The 26755-nt window shown below is 41.9% G+C and overlaps 1 protein-coding gene across 2 annotated transcripts; it reads left to right on the forward strand.

The window, feature by feature from the left end:
• The first annotated feature begins 1095 nt into the window (after nt 1-1095).
• Nucleotides 1096-25373, forward strand: tle3a (TLE family member 3, transcriptional corepressor a). 2 transcript variants are annotated; one of them, XM_079874944.1, is made up of 21 exons: nt 1096-1479; nt 1921-2079; nt 2769-2869; nt 3953-4016; nt 5467-5511; nt 10750-10812; nt 10995-11099; nt 15442-15643; nt 16134-16141; nt 18376-18498; nt 18587-18637; nt 18786-18938; nt 19572-19701; nt 20019-20182; nt 21519-21592; nt 21852-22101; nt 22260-22507; nt 22616-22763; nt 23213-23363; nt 23590-23666; nt 24095-25373. In XM_079874944.1, exons 2-21 carry the CDS (start codon nt 2056-2058, stop codon nt 24200-24202), a joined length of 2289 nt encoding a protein of 762 aa, XP_079731070.1. In that variant the 5' UTR covers nt 1096-1479; nt 1921-2055; the 3' UTR covers nt 24203-25373. The 2 variants fall into 2 exon arrangements, with proteins under 2 accessions (XP_079731070.1, XP_079731069.1); XM_079874943.1 differs by lacking the exons at nt 15442-15643; nt 16134-16141 and having other exon boundaries at nt 10995-11069.
• The last annotated feature ends 1382 nt before the right edge of the window (nt 25374-26755 follow it).

The following is a 26755-nucleotide window of genomic DNA, read 5'->3' on the forward strand; positions in this document are numbered from 1 at the left end:
CGAAGGGATTTTTTTTTATGTTATTAAGTGTTTGCATGCTCCTTTGCTCCTTTGTTTTATGTAAGGCTCTCATTACCACGTGGTAGTAACAGATTGTTTGAACTGGAAAGAAAAGCCATTCGAAGCTAATTAAGCAGCCATTCCAGGCACTATTCACGGGCAGAAGAGCGAGAAGCACAGGCATTTGTCAGCGCTTGACCCCGCGTGGTATTGATTGACAACAAACCTTCTTGAATGACAGCCTTAACCTTTACTGTCCAATTGCAGTCGAGAGAATATGAATGCTACTCTGTGATTGGCTGAGAAGCTGTAAAGCCGCAAAGGGATCCCACGTGGGTGCAACAGAAGAAACTGCACGGGATTGGGCGCTTCTTCCTCTGAGTTCAGACATGGCTGTTGTTCACGGAGATCAAACCTGAACAATCATCGTATTCCCAACGCTAGCTATCTGTCCATCTCGACGATATGTCATATTCGTATAGATGTCCACGTTGTGTACATTATGTTATGAAAGGGACATTAGCTTGAGAAATCTGAAAATAATGTTTTGTAAACACCGATTGAACCTGCGTTATTTAAATAGGAAAATTAAATGGATTAGAAGTTATGCGTATTATATATACCTACTTTAATTTGTGATTGATTTATTTTTAACCGTGAGATGTACACACAAACGTTATTGATGTCATCGTTTTCCTCTAAAAAAAGAAAAAAACTTTAAGGCAGATTTCTAACCTACTAAACATTTAATGTTTTAACCGACATAAATAATAAATAATAGTGTTTGTAATACACAGTGTTGTTGTTTTCCTGCTCAGAACGTCGTCTGGCTCTATACTGTGACTGTGTTAGATCTCCAAACAAAGACATTGACTGTGACATCGGTCCACTTTGTTCAAAAATACCTAGAAATGTTCAGCGGCTGCATTACGAGCTACCTGTTCTGATCTAAAATGGCGAGTATGATGTCATGCATCAGGATGCAGTCCCCACGTGGGGACGCGGCCCTGCAATTGGCAGGCAGGGCGAAACTCTCGGTTCTCTCATCTCATTGGCTAGCAAGAGGCGCTCTCGCAGTGGCTCAGCCCTCGTGTCAGTAGACTGTCTGTGTGTGGCACAGGGTTGCATTGCTGGACGAAGGGGAAATGCTCGAGCGGCGAAGAAGTACAACGTTACACTTTTAAACGTCCCAAACCTCTTCAAATTCGGAAGTATCTTTTTGGCAGTGTTTTCTGGGGATTACACGAACCTTTTTTTCGCGCCGTGGAGTTTGGCGTCTCTTTATTTCTTTGCCTCGGAGAAGCTGATTCTCATCGAGTCGCTTCTTGTGATAGAGCGAGCGAGCGAGCGCACGAGAGATGTTCGCCACCGTTCGCGTCAACCAGGAACCATATTTTTCTCTCAGATATTGAAGCCGTGATTAACATTTCAGAAGTGGAACAGTGGAAGTGATTCGGCAGTTCGGGCGCACAAAGACAGGTACAGTGGGCTAGCAGGTTAGCTAACGACAATAGCTCGTTATCCAACCAACCAAGACTTGAAACGCTTCTCACACTCACACACTGACTGAGCTCATCACTTATCACTTTGTCGACTCATTTACGGGCTTCTTATTCGGTTTCTTTCAAGCAATGTGAAGTGCTAGATGAGGTCCTGTCAAAATATCAGTTGCCAAACAAAGAAAACCACCAAATTTCTTTTCAATGTTCCTGTTTTTTTTTAGTAGCAGAGAATGTGTCGTTTCGCTCTAGCGTGTAGTTTTTTCCCCTGACACAATGAACGGAGTTGTTTTCAAAGTGCAGGTGAAAATACGTATCTCAACCGCAAGTTTAAATGTCCAACACTCATTTTTACCCTCTGCTTGAATGTAACGGTCTCCTCCTCGTCTGTTTGTTTATTTTTTCATTGTTTGGGTTCCAGCAACCGAGATCTGAGAGGATTTTTGCCCCCAGCGTCCAGTTGGCTTCGTGTCCGGCTGATTTTTACAGTACAGTGGCGTGCCAGTGGACACCCCCCACCCAATAGACCTCCAAAAAATAAAGGATACATTTCAAAATGTATCCACAGGGCCGGCATCCGGTAAGTGCATCTTGAACTGATATGGAACATAATTGCTACATCTGCATCAGTTTAGCTGGAGAGCAAGGGCAGAGCCGCCCGTCCATGACGAACGACATCCTGATGTGCATGATGTGCACCTTCATTTGATTTGCTAAGCCCTGGTGCCTGTGATAATGCTTTGAAGTGAAAGAGCAGGGTGGTTGGAAGCACAATCAAGTGGGGTAAAAACCTCTGAAGCCTCTTGTCAATAAAAGAGTTGATGTTGAATGGTAAAGAAATCATCTTTGTTCTCTCGTAGGTAAATTTTCATGTTTTTTTCACAAGCACCTGGTTTAGAAAGAGAGAGAGAGAGAGAGAGAGGCTGAAAACAACAGCTTTTTACAGGCGTAGTTTGGCACGCTCAGACCTATCCAAGCGAGGCGACCCCATTTCTCCCGCCGGTGTTTATGTGAGGCACTAAAACGGCAGACCCAGAACTGTAAAGATTCCCCCCCGCCTCCTTTGTCAGAGCGCTACTGGTGCTCCAGCTATCTCCCAGATGTCACTGTAGCGTGGATGTCACCCCCAGCCCTCATTCAGGCTGAAATATTAGAGCTGCTCTCCCAGGGCCCAGAATGCATTAGAGGCTCGCTCTGCAGTCGGTGGAAAACAAATTTGGTTCTCTGAGGATGTAATTGAGTTTGATTGATGTGATGGCTGTCTTTCAGGCGCCCCACCAGCCTGGTCAGCCAGGCTTCAAATTCACTGTGGCGGAGTCCTGTGACAGGATCAAAGACGAATTTCAGTTCCTGCAAGCCCAGTATCACAGGTAATAATTTAGAGTTATATGGCCGTAAAGTAGCTTGTACAATTACCGCTTGGCCTAATTGTGTTTCACAGGCAAAAGAGGAAAAATAAATCTAATTTGTGTTTGTTTGTTTTTTTAAAGTGTGCTAAATGGTAAAAAATGTGATGTAAAAGTGCATGATGTATCGGCACCATATTGGTTATTAGCTAATGTTATGGACATTTAATTGTAGATGTTTATTCTGCCTGTTTTTAGATTTTTGATTACTGCAGCTGTCATCTAATATTAATCTAAAGTGATAGTGCTTGATTACAACAAATATTTAACCTATAAAAGCAAATTTTTTTTATTACAATAATGGGTAACACTTTACAATAAGGTCTCATTTGTTAACATTAGTTAATGTATTAACTAACATGAAATACAATTGTTACAGTACGTATTAATCTTTGTTAATGTTAGTTAATAAAAAAATACAGTTGTTCAATGTTTGTTCATGTAAGTTCACAGTGCATTAACTAATGTTAACAAATACAACTTGATTTCCATAATGTGTTAGATGTTAAAATTAACATGAATTAATATTAATAAATGCTGTAGAAGTAGCTATTGTTCAATCTTTATTTCATGTTAACTAAAGTAGTTAACAAACGAAACCTTATTGTATAGTGTTACCCAATAAGGACATCTTTTTGTGTGTGAATTTTGTTTATTATTATGTCTGACTTCACTTTAGCATTACAAAACTTGAACGTTTGCTGATTTGAGAGTGACAAAATTGTTATTTTATCTATTTGTGATTTTATTATTACTCTTATTGCTTTAAAATAACAGTTTAGGTTTTTATTATCAGCTATAATGTGAAAATTATTATTATACTAGTTCATAAATGAAAATATTATTATTTTCATTAAGCAGAATTTTAATATCGCTGCGTCCCTAATTTAAAGTGTTAAAATTGACTTTATTACTTTTAAAATGGAGCCTTGTAAAATGTGAATTTATTTGTTTAGCTTCATGTTTGCACTGTGGATTATTTTTGTGGGTGTAAGCAGTGAAAACACATGTTTGTTCAGTAGCTGATTTGTTTTGTTTTCATCCCAGTCTTAAAGTGGAGTACGACAAACTGGCCAATGAGAAGACAGAGATGCAGCGCCATTATGTCATGGTAAGATTAGCCAATATGTAAGCTGCCATTACTAGTAGCTGGGGCGAAGGCAGATGCCTTGTTGCGTGTCTCTCTGTATGTGTGTGTTTTAGAATGTGTTTGTGAAACCCCCTCTGGTGCTTTTAGTTCAGCCTCCTGCTTTATTAAAGGGCCCTGACTGACTGCTCTTAGCCTCGGGCCCTTTCATACACCAACCCTTAACCGTAGGGGTCAATGACCACAGCATTGTCCCCTCTTCTCTCTCCCCCTTTTCTCTCCCCCTTCTCTCTACCTCCCTCTGTGTGTGGATCTGATTATTCTCCAAGGAGACGCTGCTCTCAGACAAATGCATGGCTGTAAATTGGGTGAGGGGTGATGGAGGAGTGCCAGAGGCGTCTGTGGGAAAATACTAGATCGCAACAGAAATCCAAAGTCTCTGCAGCGTTCCGTCTTTGATTACAAGATTTTCCGCACAAACAAACGGCTACATAAATTCAGTGTTAATCTTAATCACGGGCTTAATCATTTACACAACACCAAAGCCCTAAATTCAATCGTAGACATTCAGGAGATCAAAACAGCCTCATGTTAGGATTTATGATAGGGAGAGGAAAAACAAAGCTTTTCGTGGTGTAGCTAAACAAGGTTAAACTGTGGAAGTGTATTCTCTTATCTTGTGTAAACATGCGAGCAATGACTTTAACCAATACCCAGGGACGCTAGTTAAACATTCCATTCACAGGAAAAAGCATGTCAGTCAGAAAGAGGAGGAGAGGTTAGGTAAACACCATGTAGAATCCCCATGCTGACTGTTTGAGCTGATAGTGTCAATATCTAGACTTGCAGAGGGATCAGGGTGTTTTTAAATCTTTCTTTTAATTATTATTATTTTTATTTATTTACTAGGTTTTGCTAGAACAAGGTGAGGCATTTAAAAAAAATACATATTTTTAATATGGTCTAAAATTTGGATTATGTGAACAGGTTTCCCAGAGTCAAAATTGTAAAATTGTCACTTTCAGTCATGAAATTAGTGGAAATGTTATTTCCTATTGTTGTTGTTTTTTTTCTGCTTGAATATCAATTTTGGCTACAAATTGCTCTTTGTGAAAAATTATTATATTACCTTTTGACCAATAAAATACTATTTTTACCATAAAAAGATTTATGGAAAATATAGGATTTAATTGGTCACAACGTATGGGAACTCTGACCTCAAAACCATGTGGGATTTCCATTGTAAACTTTTATCATTATAATTTAGAGAAAAAGAAACTGTGCAGAAATGAGAGGCTGTTTTGGGACATGATGTTGAAGTGCGCAGCAAAAGCATGTTCTCCTCTTTTCCCCTCATGTTTCACTAGAATCTGACTTTCTTTTCTCTACTCTCTGATGTGAGGTGAAAATGTTTGATGTTCCTCGGATTGAATAAAAAAAAAACCTGAGTATTTTTCATTTCTCTTTCTTTCAGTACTATGAGATGTCCTATGGGCTGAACATTGAAATGCACAAACAGGTATGTAGCCCTTTGATCTGTGTTCACACAATCTTTGAGTCACAGAGGATCCATGCGCTGTGTGTGTAGACGTCAGTCAATGCAGTCACACCGGTGTGTTAGGAGACAAGTGAAGTGCACTCCTTAGAGATGATGAGAGAGAGACTGTAGACTGTGTTCTTTTGAGCAGCCGTTAGTATAAGTTAGAAGTCAGGACATTACAAGCGCACACACAGTCACACACACGTCTCTTTTCCTGCTTGTGCTGAGTAGAGTGTGGTCAGACAGCTTTGATAAGATTAAAGTCAGGACTTTGGCAGGAGGGGCCGTGTGATTTAATGACTAAAGGGAGCAGAGTGTGGAGTCCCTATTATGTCAGCACATTTAAGACACCCTTTATAAATTGATGCTAAGGGAAAAACAGACTGCCATGAATTCATCCCCTCCAATCAATTCTTACCCTGCAATTTCTCTAGGGCTGCAACTAACATATATTTTAATAATTGGATAATTGGTCATTTATATCTTTGATTTGATCATATATTCCATATCTTTTTCAATAAGCGCCTGAAGCCAGCATCATGGCCACATTAAACTATATGACCTATTATGACCTTCTTTGAAGCATTGGGCCAATTGTGTTGTGACCTTTTTCCCCTCCTCTGCCATTTAAAAAAAAATTTCCTGACAGAATTGTTTCTTTTCCTACTGCAAATTGACATCACTAACAAATGTTATCTGTGCACAGGATAAGAACTGAATAAGTGACTGTTTTCATATTGATATCAACTATTGTTTTTATAAATCAGTTGTTTATTTCCTATTTTTTGTCCACCTTACTACTTTCAAAGTTGTACTTCAAATTTAGGTGACTCTTCCACCGTATTTGCAAAGACTAATCTGATATGTCTTGGCATTATTGTGATGCATCGTACATGTCCTGTCCCCTAGATAATAATGAGATTGTGCTGTGCACCAGATGTAGTTAGGCCACCTAAGAGACAACCCAGCTTCCTCAGCCTGCTCCCCTTCTCCACCTTATGAAGGTTAATGGCATCAGGGAGGAGCTTGTGGATGGCGATCCATCAGTGTCCACAGTGTGAATCTCTGCACTCCTCTGTCTGTCAGGGCCCTTGCCCCTGCGATGCCTCCTGTTAACCACTTATCTCCCAACTGGTAGCTAAGGGACAGAAGAGTGAGAGAATAGGAGTAGAAGGTGGGAGGCCTGGCCTTGTGTAAATGAGTTAATCGACTGATCCATTTTAGCGCCTTGACTTTTATCAGGAACCGCCACAGAGCCCATGGATGCACTATTGAATTATTCATCCAACGCTGAGTCTAACCTGCTAAAGAGGAGGGAGGTAATGCTGTTCATAAGCAAACAGACAGATCCCACCCTTTTATTCAGGTCTGTTGATCTGGGTTAAACTGAACCCAGGAGCAGATACCAGACGGGGGGGTGGTTAACCAACCGAGGTAGTGTAGATTGCCGGATCCACACCGCATTATTCTCAGCACTGAGGATTTAATTCTGACCGCTAGGCAATCCGTTTCCTCATCCATTCTGTCGTCTCTAGGCACTTTGTATTTTAAACAGTCGCGGCATAATGCGGATTTCAGGATGCACGCTAGTGTCTGATACCTGCAGACAGCCATAGTGAGGGAGGAAATGCAGCTGTAATGGCAGCTGCTCCATGTCAATGAGCTGCTGTGATGACAGAGGTGCACTCACAGCGTAGCTTATTTTGTGAGTTTTTCTCACCTGGTGTGAGACTCGGAAGGAATCTCCTCCACTCTCCTCGCTGTCAAACCCAGATTGTGGCAGTCAGGCCCGGCTTGACATGAGGACGCTGATAAATGATTTATAAGGGGTGCCCTAGGAAGTGTTTGCTAACTGCTGGATTGTCCTTCTCTATGTGAGCCAAAGCAAACTGACTGGCTCAGTGAGATGAGTACACAAAGCCTCTGATAAAGAGGTGGGAGGATTGGGAAACACAGGCCTGCTCCGTCATACTGTTTATGGTGGTTAGGTCATGAAACCAGGTGAACCTGTACAATGACTCTCCAAACATATGCATAATAGAGCAGGGCTATTTGCAGAGGCTGGGTATGTCAGAGACGAGCAAAAAAAACCAACAATTGAAAACACAAGCTATCCACCCGTGCAGACCTACAGCCCAGCTCCACTAATGTCGATCAATGCAGGTAAATTTTAATGCCAGTTCTCAACAGTGCTGCAAGTTAACAACCCTGTTAAGCTTGTGCTCTCACCTCCGCCACACACACATATAGATCTTGTTATACCTTTACTACTGAGCATGAGGCTGTCAGAGAGCATTACCACCCTCTCACCCTGGCAGAATACAGGGGCCCCATCAACCTGGCTAGGTCAAGTATTGTTTGTGATGGAGACGCATGCCTGGAAGGGCCAGTTGTTTTCCTCTATATTCAATGCTCATCAGCGTCTCACTCCATTCCGCTGGCGCTGATGGCAACAGACAAATAGCTTTCAGCACGCCATTGACAGCCTGGCCCTGGAGTGCTCTTGAAATGGTGCTAGACAGGTCCGAGTACCTGTAATTGTGTACCAGAGCGTGAAGCTCGCCACTTAAGAGGCAGGCTTTCATCTGCTTAAAGTGACATCCTATTTTTATCCGCAGTTGTAGCTAAAAGCTCTGCTTGTCCAGCTCAATGCACAGCACTGCTTTCATCATAGATTCATATATTACGCACAGCATATGCCGACTTTTTACGTACATCACCGCCGTCGGACATGTTTTCCCCCGACAGCGGGATTGTTTTTGCAAGATAAAGCATGAAGCTTTAGAGTGAGTGTCAGATAAGGCAACCCTTGACCTCACTCGGCCAGCTGTCAACGTCGCGTTAAGCCCTTAAGGAATGTGTTCGATGCTCTCCAGGCCTCTCAGCAAATCCTGTCAAATGTTAGGCTGCTATTGACGCGGTTTATCTTGGCAAATAAGGATTATACACTGAGCTGGCTTTTCAACCAGCATTTTGTTGATGCGTTCTTCTAGTAATTTTTTTCCAGAGTATAGTAGGGTGTCTAAAAGCTGAACTTGTACCCTGCTTGTCACACAAAGTTTGACTATAGCTTTTGAGAATGTGTAAAGCTGGTTTAGGGATGCACACATTTTTTTTTATGTATTTTTATTTATTTTTTTATTTTTTTTATATTTCATACATATTGTCATTCTAACCTGTTTCAGATTTACAATTTTATACTTTGCAAGCACCAAGCACTTAAACAAAAAGTACTTATTTACTAACAGCAATATGGGCAAAATTATATTGCGCATTTCTAAATGTCCGATTTTTTTTAATATTTTGATGTAGCATCATGCTTTTGAAATGGACTTATGTACATAATCTCAGATTGTGCTGAGCGTTTCATTTTTATATGGTCGCTATAGTATTTTCTTTAATAGCGTGCATGGTTTATTCAATATTTCCACTATAGCTTGTCCCTACATACAAAGAGAGGGAGCAAAACTTTCTTGGGTGTTACAGAGTATCTTGTACAAAAATATTGTCTGGATTCTGCAACCGCTTGGCATTTTCGGCAATATTTTATAAATAATTTCCTGGTCGGCGCAGCGCTGCGTGTTTGCCATTGAAATGAAAAATAGAGCTGAAATTCCTGTGATGTGTTTGTACTCCATTCTGGCCCTGGGTTGAACTGAGCCTCATCAATTCTATAGATGATGTATCTGTAGCCGAGTTATTTTTCAGAGGCTTTCCTTCCCCTGTCCTTTGGTCTCAGTCAAAGCCAGTGCCAGACCTGTGATGTGAGCTCCTTTCATCAGTGGAAGAGGCTGTGATGTCGGCCGTGCTGTGTTCCTGCTGGCGTCTGATGATGGAAAGGAAGAGGGATGGAGTACATCCTACTGTAGCTGCATGTAGCCTTGGGTGGAGAGCCCTGGCTTTGCCCCCACCCCTCCTTTTACTGTCATGTGTTCTCACAACGACCCCACATCATCCTCCGCTATTGCTCGCCTTTTTATCCACCATTCGTGTGCGGTACTCAGCCGATCGACAGGCCGAAAATTCAATTTAATGACCTGCCTGTGTGCACGTAATATGATTTTACAGGCTGTTACGGTCAAGCTGAGGTACCATTTGCATAATGATCGGCGCGCGATAGGAGACGGGGCCTGCTCGGCTACAGTTGCCATGGCAACGGTCAGGCGGGTGGAGAGAGAATGAAGGTCGGGTCCCTGCGGTGGACTAGATGAAGGGGGGACTTGGGGGTGGGTTGCTGAGAAAATGAAAAAGGTGGGGTCTGGAGAAGGCAAAATAGGTCTCAGCTCCTGACAGGTCTGGACGTAATCCACCTTTGTTCATTAGACACATTATTGTGATGTGAACAATTTTTGTTCTGTTTTAAAGGCTCATCGGAATGCAAATTTTAAAGGTGTGAGTATTCCTACAGACATTTGGGCCAAATTTCTGAATAACGTGTTCTGCTTTAAATGAATATGGTGTACTTAAATGTGTGCATTTTTTTAATTTATTTTTTACTACTAGGTTGTAGTAATTTTTTAAAAATTATTATAAAAGCACTGATGCAACAAAGATGCTAAAATCTTTTGTCTCTGACTGCTGCTTAGACCGTGTGTAAAAATTTTGGATAGTGGAAATTCATAAATTTGGGATTTATAAAACAGCTTTTTTGTGGTCAGCCCTTAAGTCTTTTATCACATTCATCTGCTTCCAACATGCCCTCAGGGACTGTCTGCATTATTTAACATCTGCTAAACAACAGGAGTTGGCAGTCATTTTGTTGTGGAGACATGTAAAATGAACAGAATCAACTTCTGCAAGCTTTTCTTTTTAGTGCAATTACAAATCAGTGGTGATAATGGTAGAGATGAAAATGTGAAGTTCAGAGTGCAAAGGAAAGTCTTGTGTGCTAGTAGAATGTACCTGCAGGCTGATGGCAGCTGAAGTGCAGTACTACTCTTAACACAGCTCCAGTGTATCTGGCTCGTTCTTCGTGTGGTTTGGAGTATACACTCATCGCAGCTGTGCTCTCTCTCTCTCTCCCCTGGGCTCTCATAATGTTTTAAATATTTCACATGTCAATATCACGCAGTTTGGAGTGTGCCGAGTCAAGCGGTTCTGATTGCCGTGGTAATTGGCTTAATCGTTGGGAAACGCTAAAAAAGGCTTAGTGGTGCACTTTAACAGAAGTAAATTAACCCTTTTTTTGACTTTTTCCTCTTTCTTTTCCTCTTCCAGACTGAGATTGCCAAGAGGCTCAATGCTATTCTAGCCCAGATTATGCCTTTTCTGTCACAAGAGGTGAGTTTTATTTGAATTATGGCTTCATTTTAGTTTTAGATGTAGTGTTTTGAGCTTTATAAAAATTTGAAACCATATCTTTTCTCCTAAGTTTTTGTACTGTTTATTATTATTTAAGAACTTTTAGATTTTGTAATTTGCTTTGACTCTGAATTTAACCAGATTTTCTCTCCCTCTTGCAGCACCAACAGCAAGTAGCACAAGCTGTTGAACGTGCAAAGCAAGTGACAATGACTGAACTAAATGCTATCATCGGGGTACGTGGACTTCCCAATCTGCCTCTCACCGTGTGTATACCTCTTTAATTACTTTATTTGACCTTAAGAACGGGGTAAACCTGCACTGTTGTAGATGCAAAATAACCCTATTAACTGATTTAACGATTAATTTTGGAATTAGTAGCTTATTTTAATCATGTGCAGGTTTGCCCCTACAATGAATGCCTTCTTAATGTTTTAAAGATTGAACTGTGTGCTTAATCTGATTAAAATGTGTTTGTGGATTGAGTGAGGAAGTGGATGCGTTTTATAGGTATATTAGGGTCAGAGTTGGCATTAACTGTAAACTTTCTGTCATAAACCGAATTTACAATATTTTACCATCTGATTTAAAAAAAAGAGAATGATAGAAAATATTCAACTCAGTCCATTAAAGGGATGGATAATGATTATTTGCAGCACAATCTCTGATTAGGTTTCACTTTTCTTTACCTATGTTTTTCTAATGTACAGCCGGACACTGTTGACCAAGCTTTATTTAGTCTACTCTATATGTGGCAGGAGTGTTCTTAGTGTCCTCTGTCCCCTGAGTTTGCATCTAGAAGCTGTTCAGAGCTCTCTTTCAGCATTAGAGGCTGGATACCTTTAATTAGATCAGGTTTTACAAGAGAGGCTCATTCCTCTCTGCTGACCTGGATTGTGCTGGGAATTAAAGACAAATAGGATCTTGCACACATATCCCTGAGCTACCACAGCAGTTCTTTTCCTAGAATTGCCCACAACTCCCTTCTAAACGTCACTTATTGATCAGGGGCAAGTGATCCAGATCCCTATCAACATGTAGGCAAAAACAAATCTGACCCCTGTACATCCAGAAGTAAGGCTTGCTCTGATCTGAGCCTGCTTTGATTCGCCGCCTTTAGATTTGCTCTACAGGTGAAGAATCTGATAATCATGGGGTGAAGGTTTGAGGGTGGATTTGTGTTGTCTGATATTGGAATTCAATTAGATCCTGAGCATTGACACTTACTCAGAGATAATTCCAGGAATCAAGTCTGAACGGGGTAGTCATGTGGTCGCTCTTAAATGCCACGTTATCTCCAGGAAGGATAACCGTCTGATAGCTTTGAAGTTATATTACAGCAGACCAACTTTAATGACTCTTAATCTTTTAGAACTCATCAAAAAGTTGAAAAGCAGGAAACATACTTTCTTGTCTGAGAGTTTTTTCCTTGAGTAAGGGGGTATTTGTAATTCACACAGTAGTAGGCAGTATGTGTGCACTCACGCAGGTGCCATAGTCCTCATAAATAGTATAAGGCAAAGGTGAGATGTGAGCTACACGTACACACACACACACACTCTCAGAGCAAAAACCACCAGCATCTCTTATTGATGAACCTCAGGGCTGGTAATAGGATGCATCTAGGGCAGCAGCTTTTTTTTTCTGCTGTGCTTTGACTTTGATCAGAGCTCTTAAGATGGCCTCCTCTGGCAGCTCAGCATTTCTGCCCTTACCAACAGTGTGTGTGTGTTTATCTACAATAGCCCTATTTATTTTAAAAAAGCATAAGTATTTATATACACATTTTATATTGTTCTCAGTTCTTTCTCCCTAAGCTTAACTTCCTCTCTCTTTTGTTTGGACTGGTCTGGTTGTCAGGAGTTTATAGGCTGTGGTTGAGTTTGAAGCTTGTAGTGGTAGGCTTGGCAATATATTAAATATTCACAATTTGCTGGGTGTATAAAACTAAGCTGCTTAGTTTTATGTTGATTTTAACATGCTTCTTATTTATTCATTAGGTTTTCAAAAGAGCATGTCATTAGACTTGTGACTTTTTAATAGCGTCTTTGATTGACACTTGACTTTAGTATATATTGCATTAGAAGTGGTACGTTTGATTTATTTCCGGGAATCAGTTAAAATAGTCATATTCAATTAAATGATTTAGTGCTCCAATTCAACTATTCGTGAAATGTTTTAGTGAAATTATTTTCTTTTCTACCATGTACTACTGTTGCATTGGTGCAAATACATAAAACATGAATTGGCTATATTTTTTCTTTCTGTTTATTTAGTGGAAAACATGCATTTGGTTATTTTAACTAGGCCTACATTTTTACTGTATTTTACTTTTACAATTTAATTGGCTGCTTGGTCAATGTTAATTCCTCTAATTAAAAGAAGAAACAGCCTTTTCAAAACTAAAATAGACACATGTAATGTAGATATATCTATTGAAGTTGTCCAAAGGCAAAAAATAAAATAAAGATATGATTGTTTTAGCTATATTTCCCAGCTCGATGCAGTGGGCAGTCATCTGCTGTGGATGTATGGATAGATCTCTATTAAGACTGCCCCCATCTGTGCTGTGGGCCCAATTAAGTGTGTTTGTGGCCGAGAGGGTGAATCATGGGGTTTTATGTTTTTGAATCCCCTCAGGCCTGCATGTTGCATGGTTACAGCACTAAACTCAGGATGGGGTTGTTTAACATACACACCTGAGAATAGAAAAAGGCGCTTGTCTGATTTAGCCACTTATCTTTTTATATGTCCATTGTTAATTGTTCACACTGGCCCTAGATTCATTGTTTTGCTGTAAGAGGGAGAGATTAGCACCAGTTGAGACTGTCTTTATGCAGGAATATTAAATTACTGGAGACATTTTATTTCTTTATTTTCTTGTCTTCATAGCCGGGTCTCTAATGAGGGTTCTCTTATTGTCCATGCATATTACACATCAGTGGCTCATTAGCTGGAATGAGCAGGGAGGGTTCTCCCCCATGAATCAACGGCTTCTTTAATTTCCCATGTGGTCAGTCATCATCTCTGAAGCCACACTCAACCCCCACCCTTTTCACTAGCGGTTCACCTCACTTCCTGACACATCCACATGAACACCCTAGCACCTACACTGTTTCTCTCTTACAATCACTCACTTCCACTCTTGTCTCACTATCTCTCTTCTTTTCTCTTGCCCTTTCACTCTCTCTTCAAGAACATGCACCCACGCTCAGTGCCACGGTACACACACACCTCACACACACACTTCCTTATCACATCTCCTCACAGATCCACACTCTGAGGCACAGCTCATAATTGGCTTGGCAGCTCTGTTGTGTTGGGGAGGGTAAGGTTGCAGGTTCAAATCCCAAGCGGAGCTCTTCTATATACCATTCGCTCTTCTGCCAATCTCAAAGGCCCGAGTCTCAATATACAGCCAGCTGTGCAAATAATCCGCAAAGCTGTTAGCAATTATACTCACTGCGAATAAGGGCCTGTGATGGACATCTTAATAATGATTTACCCACTGGAAAAGGGCAAGCTTTTGGAGCATTCCAGACTTATAAATAAGCATTTAGTATTGATATTTACTTATGGCATGGCATTAATGACCTGCTGATAATTCTGAAAGGTTGTACCACCATGATCGCCGTACATAGCCAATAACATCTACCCTTTCTAAGTCAAGCCAAAAAAATAAAAAAATCAGGATTCTTGAAGAATGACCGTATATGGTCATTTATTGAATGGTGAGGTCTGTACAGATTTGGGCGGTATGTGCACTAACAGCCATTTAAATAATTCATTCTTCCTGTGGATGCTAATAAATTGTGGAGGCTGGGTTTTTTGTTGTTGTTTTTTTTTCTTTATTGGTGGCTCTGCTAAGTATTATTTAACCTTGCTTTAAACTGCTCGCTTCCCATGCTGAGTGGTTTTTAACTCTCGTCAGTTTCCTCCAAGCTTTTCAAATATTGATGGAGGTATTGGAGGCTTGAACGCGTGCCAGAACAGGACCCCTCGTTCTTGGCCGCCGTTGCCGCAGCCGCTCGACACGCACACACACACACAAAAGCGGGTCCCAGCTGCTGTTGGAGTGGTGTTTAAAGTTTGGTTTTCTTGAGTGACTCATACTTTGTGCAATAACCAGACCCAAATGTGAGGGAAGTAAATATAGCCGTCCAGCGTTTTGATGGGGCTAAGGAGCAGGTGGTGTTAAGCCAATGAGCTGACAGCATTCCAACGCCTGCTGTCTTTAAACTATCTTAAATAGGGCTTGACGACTCTTTTGAGTGTGAGAGTTTTATTATTTAATGAGTGAATTTACATGTTTTTTTGTATAATATTCCACAGATTTTGTGACATTTGAGCTGGGAACCTGAAACGTAAAGTCACTAGGTGCACGACACTGCAATTTTTTTATATTTTCAGGTTAAGATCCAATCTACATAAAGACAGGGTTGTTTGCAGGATCTTCAAATATGACTTGCAAGCATGTGAGGATGTAAACATCCCAGGACCCCCGCCTGTGCTTCTGAATTGGCCTCACAGAAGCAGTGTGTTTTGATTGTGGCATAGATTTCTCTACTTTTTTCCCTCTGGCCCACTCTGTTGTCTGTCTCTCCGCAGCAGCAGCAACTCCAGGCCCAGCACCTCTCTCATGCTGCTCACGGCCCTGTGGCTTTACCTCCCCACCCTTCTGGCCTTCAGCCACCAGGAATCCCACCAGTCACCGGCTCTGGCTCGGGCCTGCTGGCTCTGGGAGCCTTGGGAAGTCAGCCACACTTGCCGGTGAAGGATGAAAAAAACCACCATGACCTGGAGCACCGAGGTAAGGAGCAGACTCCCACACTGCTCTCATTTAAAGCCAAGAGAGTGGAACATTAGTTGCTCAGCCATACAGAACTCTTGTGTGAATCAAACGCTTGTTTCGTAACACCCTCCTCTTCAATAATTATTACAGCTCTTATAGTGCTGCTGACATTATTGACCTCCTTAGGTTTTCTTTATAGGAGTACACTACTCTCATGGCTTACCATTTAAGGATGTAGCCTATTTTCAGAGAAGAACCGAGTGTATAAAGCGATTGAACATACACATGACACTCTCTGTGGCTTGAATGATTGGCCAAGGTTAATAAAGGACACATGCTAATGGTTTGCTAGCTGTATTGTGTACATAACAGACATATTCTGCCTGCTGATGAAATCCTCTCTTAACTCTGGTTTTCAGTCGGTCAGGGTAATTGACTTTTGTTTATCTCTGTTTTGTTTTGCCGTTCTGCCTGTATTTCAACGCCAACCGGGGTCTGCTGACTACAGAGAGCACGGTGAGTCTCAGGTTTCCTGTTGCCTCAGTTGTCCCCTTCGATTTCTCTGTCTTAATAGCTTTCTTCCAAAACCTAGTGAGCTGAACTCTGCACAGGAGATTCAAGACTTTGTTGATTTCAGTAGATTTTGGAAGTTAGCATGTTGCTAAACATTGGATAAAATAATCTATTGGTAGTTTTTATCCGTGTTTTTCTGTATTGAATATGATATATATAATACTTAATATGAAATAAATTTCTCACTTTGTCCGCCGTTATGATTTTATTTACAAAGTGTCGAAAAGCAGCATAATTAAGTTGCATAGTGTTTTGAACAGCTTTCATGTCAGGAGCACTCCTTAAATGATACCTTAATGTTGCCTCCATAGGCGGCTCACTAGGTTTTGAAACGGAGCAAATATGTCTTAGTTGTACTGGGTGAATACCACCTCTTGGCCCATTTCATGCCTAAGAAAATTTCCATTAATGTAAATGTCAAGTAAGATCCTTCATCCTGAAGCACACGCAACTCGTGCACGAAATGGTAATCTGCGTTCATTAAAATGACTAATAGAGAAACAAGCTTTTTATGAAATAAGCACTCACATCTCTCCGCAGATGGGAAATGACTCGTATTACAGCGCGCAGATTAGCGCGGCTCTATAATTTCATCACAATTAAAGACGACGTCGACTCCCTCCCTCCTTTGTGGGATTTATTTTATCCCTCTCCCCTCTTACCCACCCCTCTGCTATCTCCACTTGTTTACCGCCCCTCTCCGCTCTCTTTTGCTAGCGTGATAAATATGTATGAGCACAGGCGCGGGAATTGTTTTCCTCCCTCTCATCTCTGTGCCCTTGTAAAAGGCATTTATTCGACGGGGTTTAAATCTCTCTGATGGCTGATTGTGGCCGTGAGATTGGGTTTCTGCTGGCCCGGCGAGGCCTGAATGGGTGCAGTCATGTCTGAAGGAAGGGGAGCTCCTCTGGCGGTTAGCAGTCCAGGCGCTGTTGTGAGTTCGCTGCTGCCGTTGTCTAAGGTCATCTGATAGCACGCTGGTGACTCTCCTTAATGAGTCACGCTAAGCATCTCTTTAGAAGGTCAGACATCATGCAAAGCGAGCGAGAGAAACAGAGACTATTGGGCGTTCGGCCCAGTCTGCTACTTCATCTTCTCAGCTGAATCCTTTTACGCTTCCAGTGATCTGGCCACATTTTCCCTTGTGAATCTTGTTGCCTCACACTGAGTGAAGGCTCTTGGGACAGGATGAGTAAAGCTCTAGAAGAAGGGATTGTTTTGAGAAAGTGCCCAGAGAGCACTCAAAGTCCTGTTGCATATGGAGCATGCTTGCTAAAGACTATGAAAGTCATGAAATATTTTTTACAGTGCATTATTGTGAGTATGGGCGGTGGCCTCAAGCAGAGTCATCCACCATTTCCTAAGGATGTAAGTCCCCTTTTCCATTTTTCTGCCCTGTAGTCACCGCAGGCCCACAGTGTGCTGAGGGAAGGGTACTAGGTGATCAATGGCTATTACATGCTCCCACACACACAGCCAGAGTTGGACTTCTCGCAGATAATGGGCAGTTGTTCGACAATAACGTGCTGCTCAGGTCTTCCTGAAGCTGTTTGTTGTGTCTTTTAGAAGATGGAGGGATTGAGGTGGCGAAATGAAGGGAGGGCACTAGGGGAAAGTAAAAACAAGCCCCTCTTTGCGCTCTGGTTAACTGTCTCTACTCTGTAGTGCAGCCAGCACATTTTTCTGTGTTTAGTCTACTGTGGGTTGTTAGATACAGCTTGGTGAGTCTCACTATATTATGTTAGGCCTGTTTTGGGCATTCGAGTTGGATAGCTGGAATGAATAAATCGCTTTTGGCTTTTTAAGTGTGCGGTTTTGGAGTGATAAGAGCTACTCTGTCCTTTTTTTTTCTCCTTGCTGTTGATTTCCGAGCTTGGATCTCCTTCAGATCCGACAGCTGTGAAGTACCTGTCATTGTAATAGTTTCTGGGTCTAAACTCAAATAATTTATTTGTCACATTACATAAAACCAGAAATAAACTTGAATCAGGTTGAAGCAAGTTGAACTAGTGTGTGCTGAAAGGGGTTGATGGGTCCTATAGGCTATTTTCAAAGCAATTTAGAGGTCTTGTGACAGTGGAAACCACCTGCAGGTCTGCATGTAGAGATAAATGAGTTGAATCAAAGTCTGCAGTCTGATGGCACACTTTTATATTTCCCCTCTGTCTCCTCCTCAGAACAACTCCATCTCTCCATCAGACAGCCTGCGCACAACCAGCGAGAAACACCGTGGCTCCTCCGATTACAGCTTGGACTCCAAGAAACGCAAAGTGGAGGACAAGGACAGCATGAGCCGATATGTGAGTGATGTTATCTGAACCTCCAATAAAAGATTCTTGTGTAACAAAATGCTAGGGATACTAACTAGTTGACAAATTGTGTTTTCAGGACAGTGACGGAGACAAAAGTGATGATCTGGTGGTTGATGTTTCCAACGAGGTGAGAAACATATTTTATGTTGGGACTGACTGAAGTTGTTAGAAATTGAATGCTTTTATTTTCATTAATTCAAATGAAATGTCATCAATTATTCCTTGCGTATATGGTCTTATATTTAACTCCTTCCTGTTATATATTTGCGCTCTAGGACCCTGCCACACCCAGAGGCAGCCCAGCCCACTCCCCTCCTGAGAATGGCATAGATAAGCCCCGCCCAGCAAAGAAGGATACGCCCAACAGCCCCGCCTCTGTGGCCTCTTCTGGCAGCACCCCCTCCTCTAAAAACAAGGAGCACGGCCATGTACGGATCTTTCTCTCACACTGTCACGCACGCACATCTGGCTACATTTAATACAGAATGCTGCATTTATGTGTATCAGCTCTATCTGGATTTTTATACTGTAATAATTGGTAGCACTGCAAGATTTGATTGAATATGGGTCTGTGCCACTGAAGCAGAATTATAGGATATGTTTGATGGGAGGGGGCAGCTAGGGAAGCCTGAACGCCCTGTGATCTTCCACTCTCTCTAATGGCTCAGGAGTGAATGTCTGTTTCCCAGCCTCAGCTTTAAATACATCTGTAAATGTCAGGGATAATGCATTCCCATAGCTGGATCAGTCGTGTCTTCCCTGCTAATAACTCAATGCGTTTAACCATTCTGGGCCTCTGCATCAAAAAAAAAAGATTAGAGGGAGAAGCGAGGGAAGGATAAAACGAGCCTCATCTCCATTGTAGCAGTAATGGGTTTGGGGATAAATAGCAGGGTTTATAGTTTCGTAGGAGTAGTGAGTTTGTCAGAATTGGATTGGATTAGGTTCTGGCGGCACTTAAATCTTCTGCCTGGATGCTGCCTCGTTTGGGGGATTTTAACTCTGTTTTCTCTATCTCTCTCTTTCTCCCTTCTCCTCCCTCTCTTCTCTCACATCTGCAGAATGACAAATCCTCCACACCCGGTCTCAAGTCCAACACCCCCACGCCTCGTAACGATGCCCCCACCCCGGGTACCAGCACCACCCCTGGGCTGCGGCCCATCCTGGGCAAGGCTCCGATGGAAGTTCTAAGTGAGTTCATAATCAATGTTCGCAGAGGTGTCGTTTCACTCTATACTGTCGCCTCCCGCATCGTACAATACAAACACAGCCAATATTGTAACCAAAAGAGAGTTCTTTGCATATGGAAATAATCCAAAGCTTTAGCAAATTTTTAGGCTTGCCTTTTTAACAGAGCTTAAAGCAGTTTTCCTAAAACTAGTCTTTGAAGCAGCTCAGTGTAGGCAGGTCTTTGATTGAGATTTATCTCCCTGTTCCCGAGTTCAGCTCCTTTCCCCGCGGTTGACTGATACTGATTTATGATTGGCTGTGTGTCTCTGTGCTTGCAGCCGCCCCTGCTCTGCGCACCCCCCTCTCTTACCCAACTCCCTTTGCCATGATGAGCCACCATGAGATGAATGGTTCTCTGACCAGCCCTGGAGTCTATGCTGGCCTTCACATCTCTCCTCAGATGAGTGCGGCCGCTGCTGCTGCCTACGGACGCTCGCCCATGGTGAGTGTGTGTTTGTGTATGTATGTATGTTCAAAAGAAGGGGTACAGGGAAAAAAATATTAACAGATGCATCATGATCCTGGATCTGTTGAAATTTTAAATTAATAATCTTGTAGGAAGTGGTTCTTTTTCATGTACAACCACAGATAACAATATTCATGCTCTTTAAAAACAATAGAATTTAAGGTGTACAATATGTGCAATATGTGTACAAATGAAAGCTGAATAAGAGTTGACATAACATGTTTAATTGGTGGGTCTGAGCAGGCAAATGTTTTATATGTGAAATATTTACACATAATTTGGCAATAGGCCACCTGAACTCCCCAAAGATTTGTGCCGCTACGCTTCTGCTAAATTTTTTTGATGTATTGAGAATTATTTTGCAATCATATATGTGACTCCCTGAAACAAAATCAAATCAAATCCTGAGGTGCCTGAAGATTCCCACCCATACTCAAAAGTTGGTCTGTCCCCCACCTTACCTTTCTTTTCCAATTTCTGCCTCTCATTTCTTTTTATTTTCTTGCTCGATTTCAATCTCTGTCTCTCTCACCCAAAGCCCACAACCTGAGAGTGGAGGGAGTGCATGAGGTGATGTAGTGTGTGTGACTGGGTGTGAAATGAGCGTTACATTGACTGGGCTCTCAGGCTACCTGACTGCCTGCCGTCTGATTGCTTCATCCTTTCGGTTAAATGAAGGTGCAGGGCACAAACCATTCCTCTGGTTGCATGGTTGTTTTTGCAGTATACATTGATCTAGTCAAGTTAAAGGAATATTACACAGCACAAAAATCTAAACAGTCATCATTTACTCACCCTTATGTTGTTCCAAACCAATAAAATGCCATGGAGAAATTTTGAAGAATTGTATTGAATTTATTTATCTTTTTCTTTGCATAAACAATGAATGGGGGCTGAGGGTTTCAAGCTTAAAAAAATGCAAAAATTATATAAATCAGGGTACATTCGAAGTCAGAAGTAACACTCCGAACTAGATTGGTTTGGTTTAGTTCAAAAGCATGTCATTGAGACTGGTCCTGTGAACTGAATCAACTGATTAATTGAAAAATAATTATTTATTCACTTATTTTGGACATTTTTCACACACAGCTATTGAATGGCTCCATAAGACATGAACCATAGGGCACAAGTAATATGTACCACTTTTTTAATAAATGCAGACCTTACAGGTTTCAAACTGCACAAGAGTGAGTAAATAAAAAGTGAATCTATGCACAGGTCTACTGTAAAAGGCTTTGCTTGTGGTGTTTGTAATGTGTGTTTTAATACAGATCTTTGTTGAAATGCAGCATGCTCTGTTTTGTTTCTGTAGGCGGGTTTCGAGCACCCTCATATGAGAGCTCCCGGTCTCCCTGCCAGCCTCACCTCAATCTCTGGTGGAAAACCGTAAGTGTCCGTCAAAGATTAAATGATCATAAATAACTAACTTGTAGCCGCACTAGAACGTTTTCTTTCCCCACACTATTTATGTAATGGTTCCATGAGAGTGCTTAAGAGCACAACCTTTTCCACCTCTTAATACCTCATTTCAAACTACTTACTCATATTGCTGTAATTTATTTAATTAACCCACTTCAATCAGTGCGCTGTTGACTGCTAGATTACTAACGAGGTCTCTCTCTCCTTGTCTGTCTGTCTCTCTCAGAGCCTACTCTTTCCACGTCAGCGCTGACGGACAGATGCAGCCTGTGCCCTTCCCTCCAGACGCTCTCATTGGTCCAGGGATCCCACGCCATGCCCGTCAGATTAACACACTCAGTCATGGGGAGGTTGTGTGTGCCGTGACTATCAGCAACCCGACTCGCCACGTCTACACTGGTGGCAAGGGCTGTGTTAAGATCTGGGACATCAGTCAGCCTGGAAGCAAGAGTCCAGTGTCTCAACTTGACTGCCTGGTAAGGGCCAAAATCATACTTACTAGAACTATTGCTCCTCTTATTGTTTATATATTAATAAAGCTTTACATACTTATAGTACCTTTTTAGTTGCTTCTAAAAAGTAACATCTCATAACATTGAAGTATTTGTGGGAATATTTTATTGTCCCTCTACAGAACAGGGACAACTACATTCGGTCCTGTAAGCTGTTGCCTGATGGCCGCACACTTATCGTCGGAGGGGAGGCCAGCACTTTGACCATTTGGGATCTTGCCTCCCAGACACCCCGCATCAAAGCCGAGCTGACCTCCTCCGCACCGGCCTGCTACGCACTGGCCATCAGTCCAGACGCCAAGGTGTGCTTCTCCTGCTGCAGCGATGGAAACATCGCCGTCTGGGACCTCCACAACCAGACCCTCGTCAGGTGGGCCTATTTCAGGATTTTTTTTTTTCTTGTGAATTACATTTTCTTATGTCTTTAAGATTAAAAGCAAGGCCTTTCTCTAAACCCTTTACTTTTCATGATTTGCAGGCAATTTCAAGGCCACACAGATGGTGCCAGCTGCATTGACATCTCTCATGATGGCACCAAACTCTGGACAGGTGGCCTTGATAACACAGTCCGCTCCTGGGACCTGAGAGAGGGCCGGCAACTCCAACAGCATGACTTCACGTCTCAGGTTAGGCCACAGCACAATCGTGGAGCTTTGAAGTCACGATGAAACGTTGACAGATCTTTTCTACTGTATTGTGACATACATCCGAGTTTATCAATACTGAAAAAGAAAAAATGTAGAGTGGTTGTTCTATGCATCGGTTGTTGATTTAGATTTTGAAGTATGGTCATTGCATTAAAAAATGTAGGCAGATGAATGTGAGTATGCAGGGGCGGGTATGACTAAATTATCTGAAAAGTCCTGCATACATCACTGGAGTCTGTTTCACCAGAAGACCAAGTTATGAAATATTCATCATTATTTTATTTTTTTTAAATGAAACTTACATGGATCAATAGTTCACAATATGACCTAAAACATGCATTAGGAAAAAAAAAAAACATTTTCATTTCATGCTGGCTTCAAGTACAAAGCGATGGCGCTCATCTTGTGTCTGTTCCCCCCAAACGCAGATCTTCTCCCTGGGCTACTGTCCGACGGGTGAGTGGCTGGCTGTTGGCATGGAAAGTAGCAATGTGGAGGTGCTCCACCACACCAAGCCTGACAAGTACCAGCTGCATCTTCACGAGAGCTGCGTTCTTTCTCTCAAGTTTGCCTACTGTGGTAAGAGACTTATTCAAGCTTCACAGATTGAGTGCAGACACTCTATACATATCTTCACTAGAGCTTTTGCTTGAAGTTATCTTAAAGTTATACAGCGGCACTTCTGCACAGCACAATGACAGGACCTTGACTGTCCATTGTTTTGTTTTTTTTGCTTTCTGTGCATATCTCCGTTTTGCCTGTACTCTGAACATAGCTCTAATTACGTTTGATTTCCCTTGACAAGGTAAATGGTTTGTGAGCACTGGGAAGGACAATCTGTTGAATGCATGGAGGACTCCCTACGGCGCCAGCATATTCCAGGTACAGAGATCAATACAGACTGTCTGCAGGAAATGTGTGGGTTGCCTGAATCAGTAGAAAGGGCACGGTGACCGCTGGCTGACAGGCCAGGCCTTGATCAGCGGAAATGGGCTGGAGTATGTCATTAACGCTGGGTCCTGACCACTTAGTGCGGATGTGGGTCCGCGTGTGTAGCTTGCATCTACCATCTTAAGAGTAAATAATGATAACCCTTCAAGTGTTTATGACTGAAGGGGCTCGGCATGAACGCTAATGCATCATTTGGTGGGTGGAGAGAAGTGCTTTATATATACAGTTGTCAGCATTTTCTTTGAGTAATAGAGGATGTCTGAAGAGTTTTATGCAGGCCCTTTGTGGCACATTTGAAGTTAGTATTTACATATTTTTATTTCACCAGATTTATTGTGGCTTTTTTTCCCTTCTCGCAGTCAAAGGAATCATCCTCGGTCCTGAGCTGTGACATATCAGCCGATGACAAATACATTGTTACAGGCTCTGGAGACAAGAAGGCCACGGTGTATGAAGTGATCTACTAGACTGAGAGGTAACAGACTGGAGCACTCAGGCCTCTGGAGGAGGAAGGGGACACACACAACTTCTCACTCCAGTGACTCTCCTAGTCAAACAGACAGGAAAAGCCCTTGTCTGTCTGACTGTCTGTCTCACACTCACTGACTTTTTACTGACTGACCGCAGAGGTGAACGAGTGTATGCTGGGGTGACCCTGGACTGAGCTGCCTGGACTAAGACATGAATGTGCAGCCCTACAGACCCCAAACACTCGGCCCGGTTCATATGGCACTAGAGAACACTCGATGTTTCCTTACTTGCTGTTATTTTTTTTATTTTTTTTTGCTTCAAATATTTCTTTGTTGGATTTTGTTTCCTTATTTTTTTTCCCCCTCACTATGCAGTGAGAATGTTCCATAATGCATTGTGAAGCAGCGCTTCGTTCTGAAACTTCATCTGTGTGGAGGGTATGTGAAAAGTGTACATAATGGAGTATTAAAATGCCTTTTATAGATTTATATTTTGGTGTCCTGTTACACTTGTGATGGTTCTCTTTCTCTCTCTCTCTCTCTCTCTCATTCTCTCCTTGATGCTTCGTTTCCCCTTCGAGGTTTGGAAATTAGATTAAGACGTTTTTTCTATGAGGATATTCTATTCCGTTTTCCCCTCCCTTTGAGAAGTTCATTTTCCAAGCTGACCTTTTATGGAAATCTAATTTACTTTTTTCTTCCCTCCTGAAAAACAATTTTGAGCTAAATCACATTACAGAGGCGTTTTTGTAAAATGTCCTGTGGATTTTTTTTTTTTTGAGTGGCTTAAACCCGATGCAAGGCACCTGAGACTGCAGTTGAGACTCCGCGGGGAGGGGCGTTTCAGTTCTCAAACAAACTCCCTGTCTGCTCTGCCTTCCTGTGAGAAAAGAGAGCCTGCCTCGTACAAGCAGACAGTTCCTCAATGGTGCACTCGGCCCTGGATTTTGATATTTACCGATTAGTAGAGGACTACTTTCAAACCTGTGACTTCATTGTGCTGTTGTATGACCAGCACATGACATCATCTCTTGTAGTGGAAGACTTGGAATTTGGATCAATTGGTTATTTTTTCCCCCTTTCTTGAGTCTCAAGTGACACTGTGTTTTGTGTGCATAGTGTTCCATATACAGGAAACACAGAGTAAAATGTCTGCCGATAAGCCAAATGGACTGTAACACCCTGGCCTAACGCACAGACATTTACTTACTGTCCAGCTTGTTTATAGCATCACACTGTTAGTATGCCCCCTCCCGAAAATAAAGAGAAAAGAGCTGCAAGAAGTGGACACGTCTCAAAATACACACCAAAGTATGTAGCAAACTGTGTTGTCACTGAAGATATGTACAGTTGTTGATAATTCAATAAACTGTTTTTTTGTAAAAAAAAAAAAAAAAAAAAAAAGAAATATTTAAGAATGTCTCAGTGTTGTAAACTAGACTCTCACCGTTGGCCTATTCGGTGGGTATTGTAATGGTGCATCAATGGAGAGTTGAACTTCAAGGCACTTGAGGGGAAGAATGACGCAAACCCTGCTCTTCGGCCTCTCTGAATGTTCTGTTGGTAGTGGAGCACTCTTATTAGGAGGTCAGCTGAGATGAATGCCCTCTCCAGCCCTTATTTTCTGTCTGTTCCTCTGTATAGCGAGGGGCTCTCTTTGAGAGCTCCATCCCCTCGCCTCTTTAGTGATGTTTTTGTAAGACTATAAAAGCAGAGACGGATGGTTTTGGCTCTGAAACGCTCTCTGTCTCTGCTTTCCTCTGCTTGGTTCCCTTTCTGTAATGCCCCCCCACATAGACACAAGTGTGCATTTCCTGAGTGCATCTATATAGCAACCCCTCTGCTCTTCTGGAACTTTCCTCCTCTCAATCAAGAGGTTGAGGGGCCGTACAGGGATGAAAGCTTTTACTCCCTCCGAGTGCCTGACACTGGACGAGTGGATGGGCTGTCAGTCGTTTCCGTCCCTTTTCATGTTTTCAACAGATCTGCTGGAGATGGAGACGGCTTTTCATTTACATCTTGTATTTCTTATTGACAATGAAATCAGGTAAGCCTTCAGAGAGCTGTGATCTTGGTTTCAAGAGAGGCTTGATCTTTGTAGGAGCAGCTTTCATCTGATTGGTGCATGGGAAAGAACATCCGTTTTCAATACTTTTGCTCTGTTTAGGTTCAAACTCTGTTCCAAAACCTAGTGAGCTGCCTCTGTAGGTAAAGTGTGTTCCAGAAATGACTCTTTCAAAATTGTGGATCTCTTCCTATGATGCAAAGCTGAATTTTCAGCAGCAATTACTCCAGTCTTCAGTATCACATGAGACTTCAGAACTTGCTTGGTGCTACATTTATTATTATCAATGTTGAAACAGTTGTTTAATATTATTGTGGAAACCGTGATACATTTTTTTCAGGATTTTTTGATAAATAGAAAGTTTGAAAGAACAGCATTTATTTATTTTTTGTAAAAAAAAAAAAAAAAATTAATTGTCTTTACTGTCACTTTTGATAAATTGAATGAATTTTTGCTGTATAAAAGTATTTTATATACTGTATATG

Source organism: Squalius cephalus, assembly GCF_949319135.1.
Source record: "Squalius cephalus genome assembly, chromosome: 6".
Classification (NCBI taxonomy): Eukaryota; Metazoa; Chordata; class Actinopteri; order Cypriniformes; family Leuciscidae; genus Squalius; species Squalius cephalus.

What these genes read in the sequence shown, in the direction of transcription:
- tle3a (XM_079874944.1), top strand. Translation starts at nt 2,056, where the DNA reads ATGTATCCACAGGGCCGGCATCCG. An exon ending in AGGACAGCATGAGCCGATAT is followed by an intron (nt 18,499 to 18,586) that starts GTGAGTGATGTT and finishes TTGTGTTTTCAG; the next exon opens with GACAGTGACGGAGACAAAAG. An exon ending in CACAACCAGACCCTCGTCAG is followed by an intron (nt 22,508 to 22,615) that starts GTGGGCCTATTT and finishes CATGATTTGCAG; the next exon opens with GCAATTTCAAGGCCACACAG.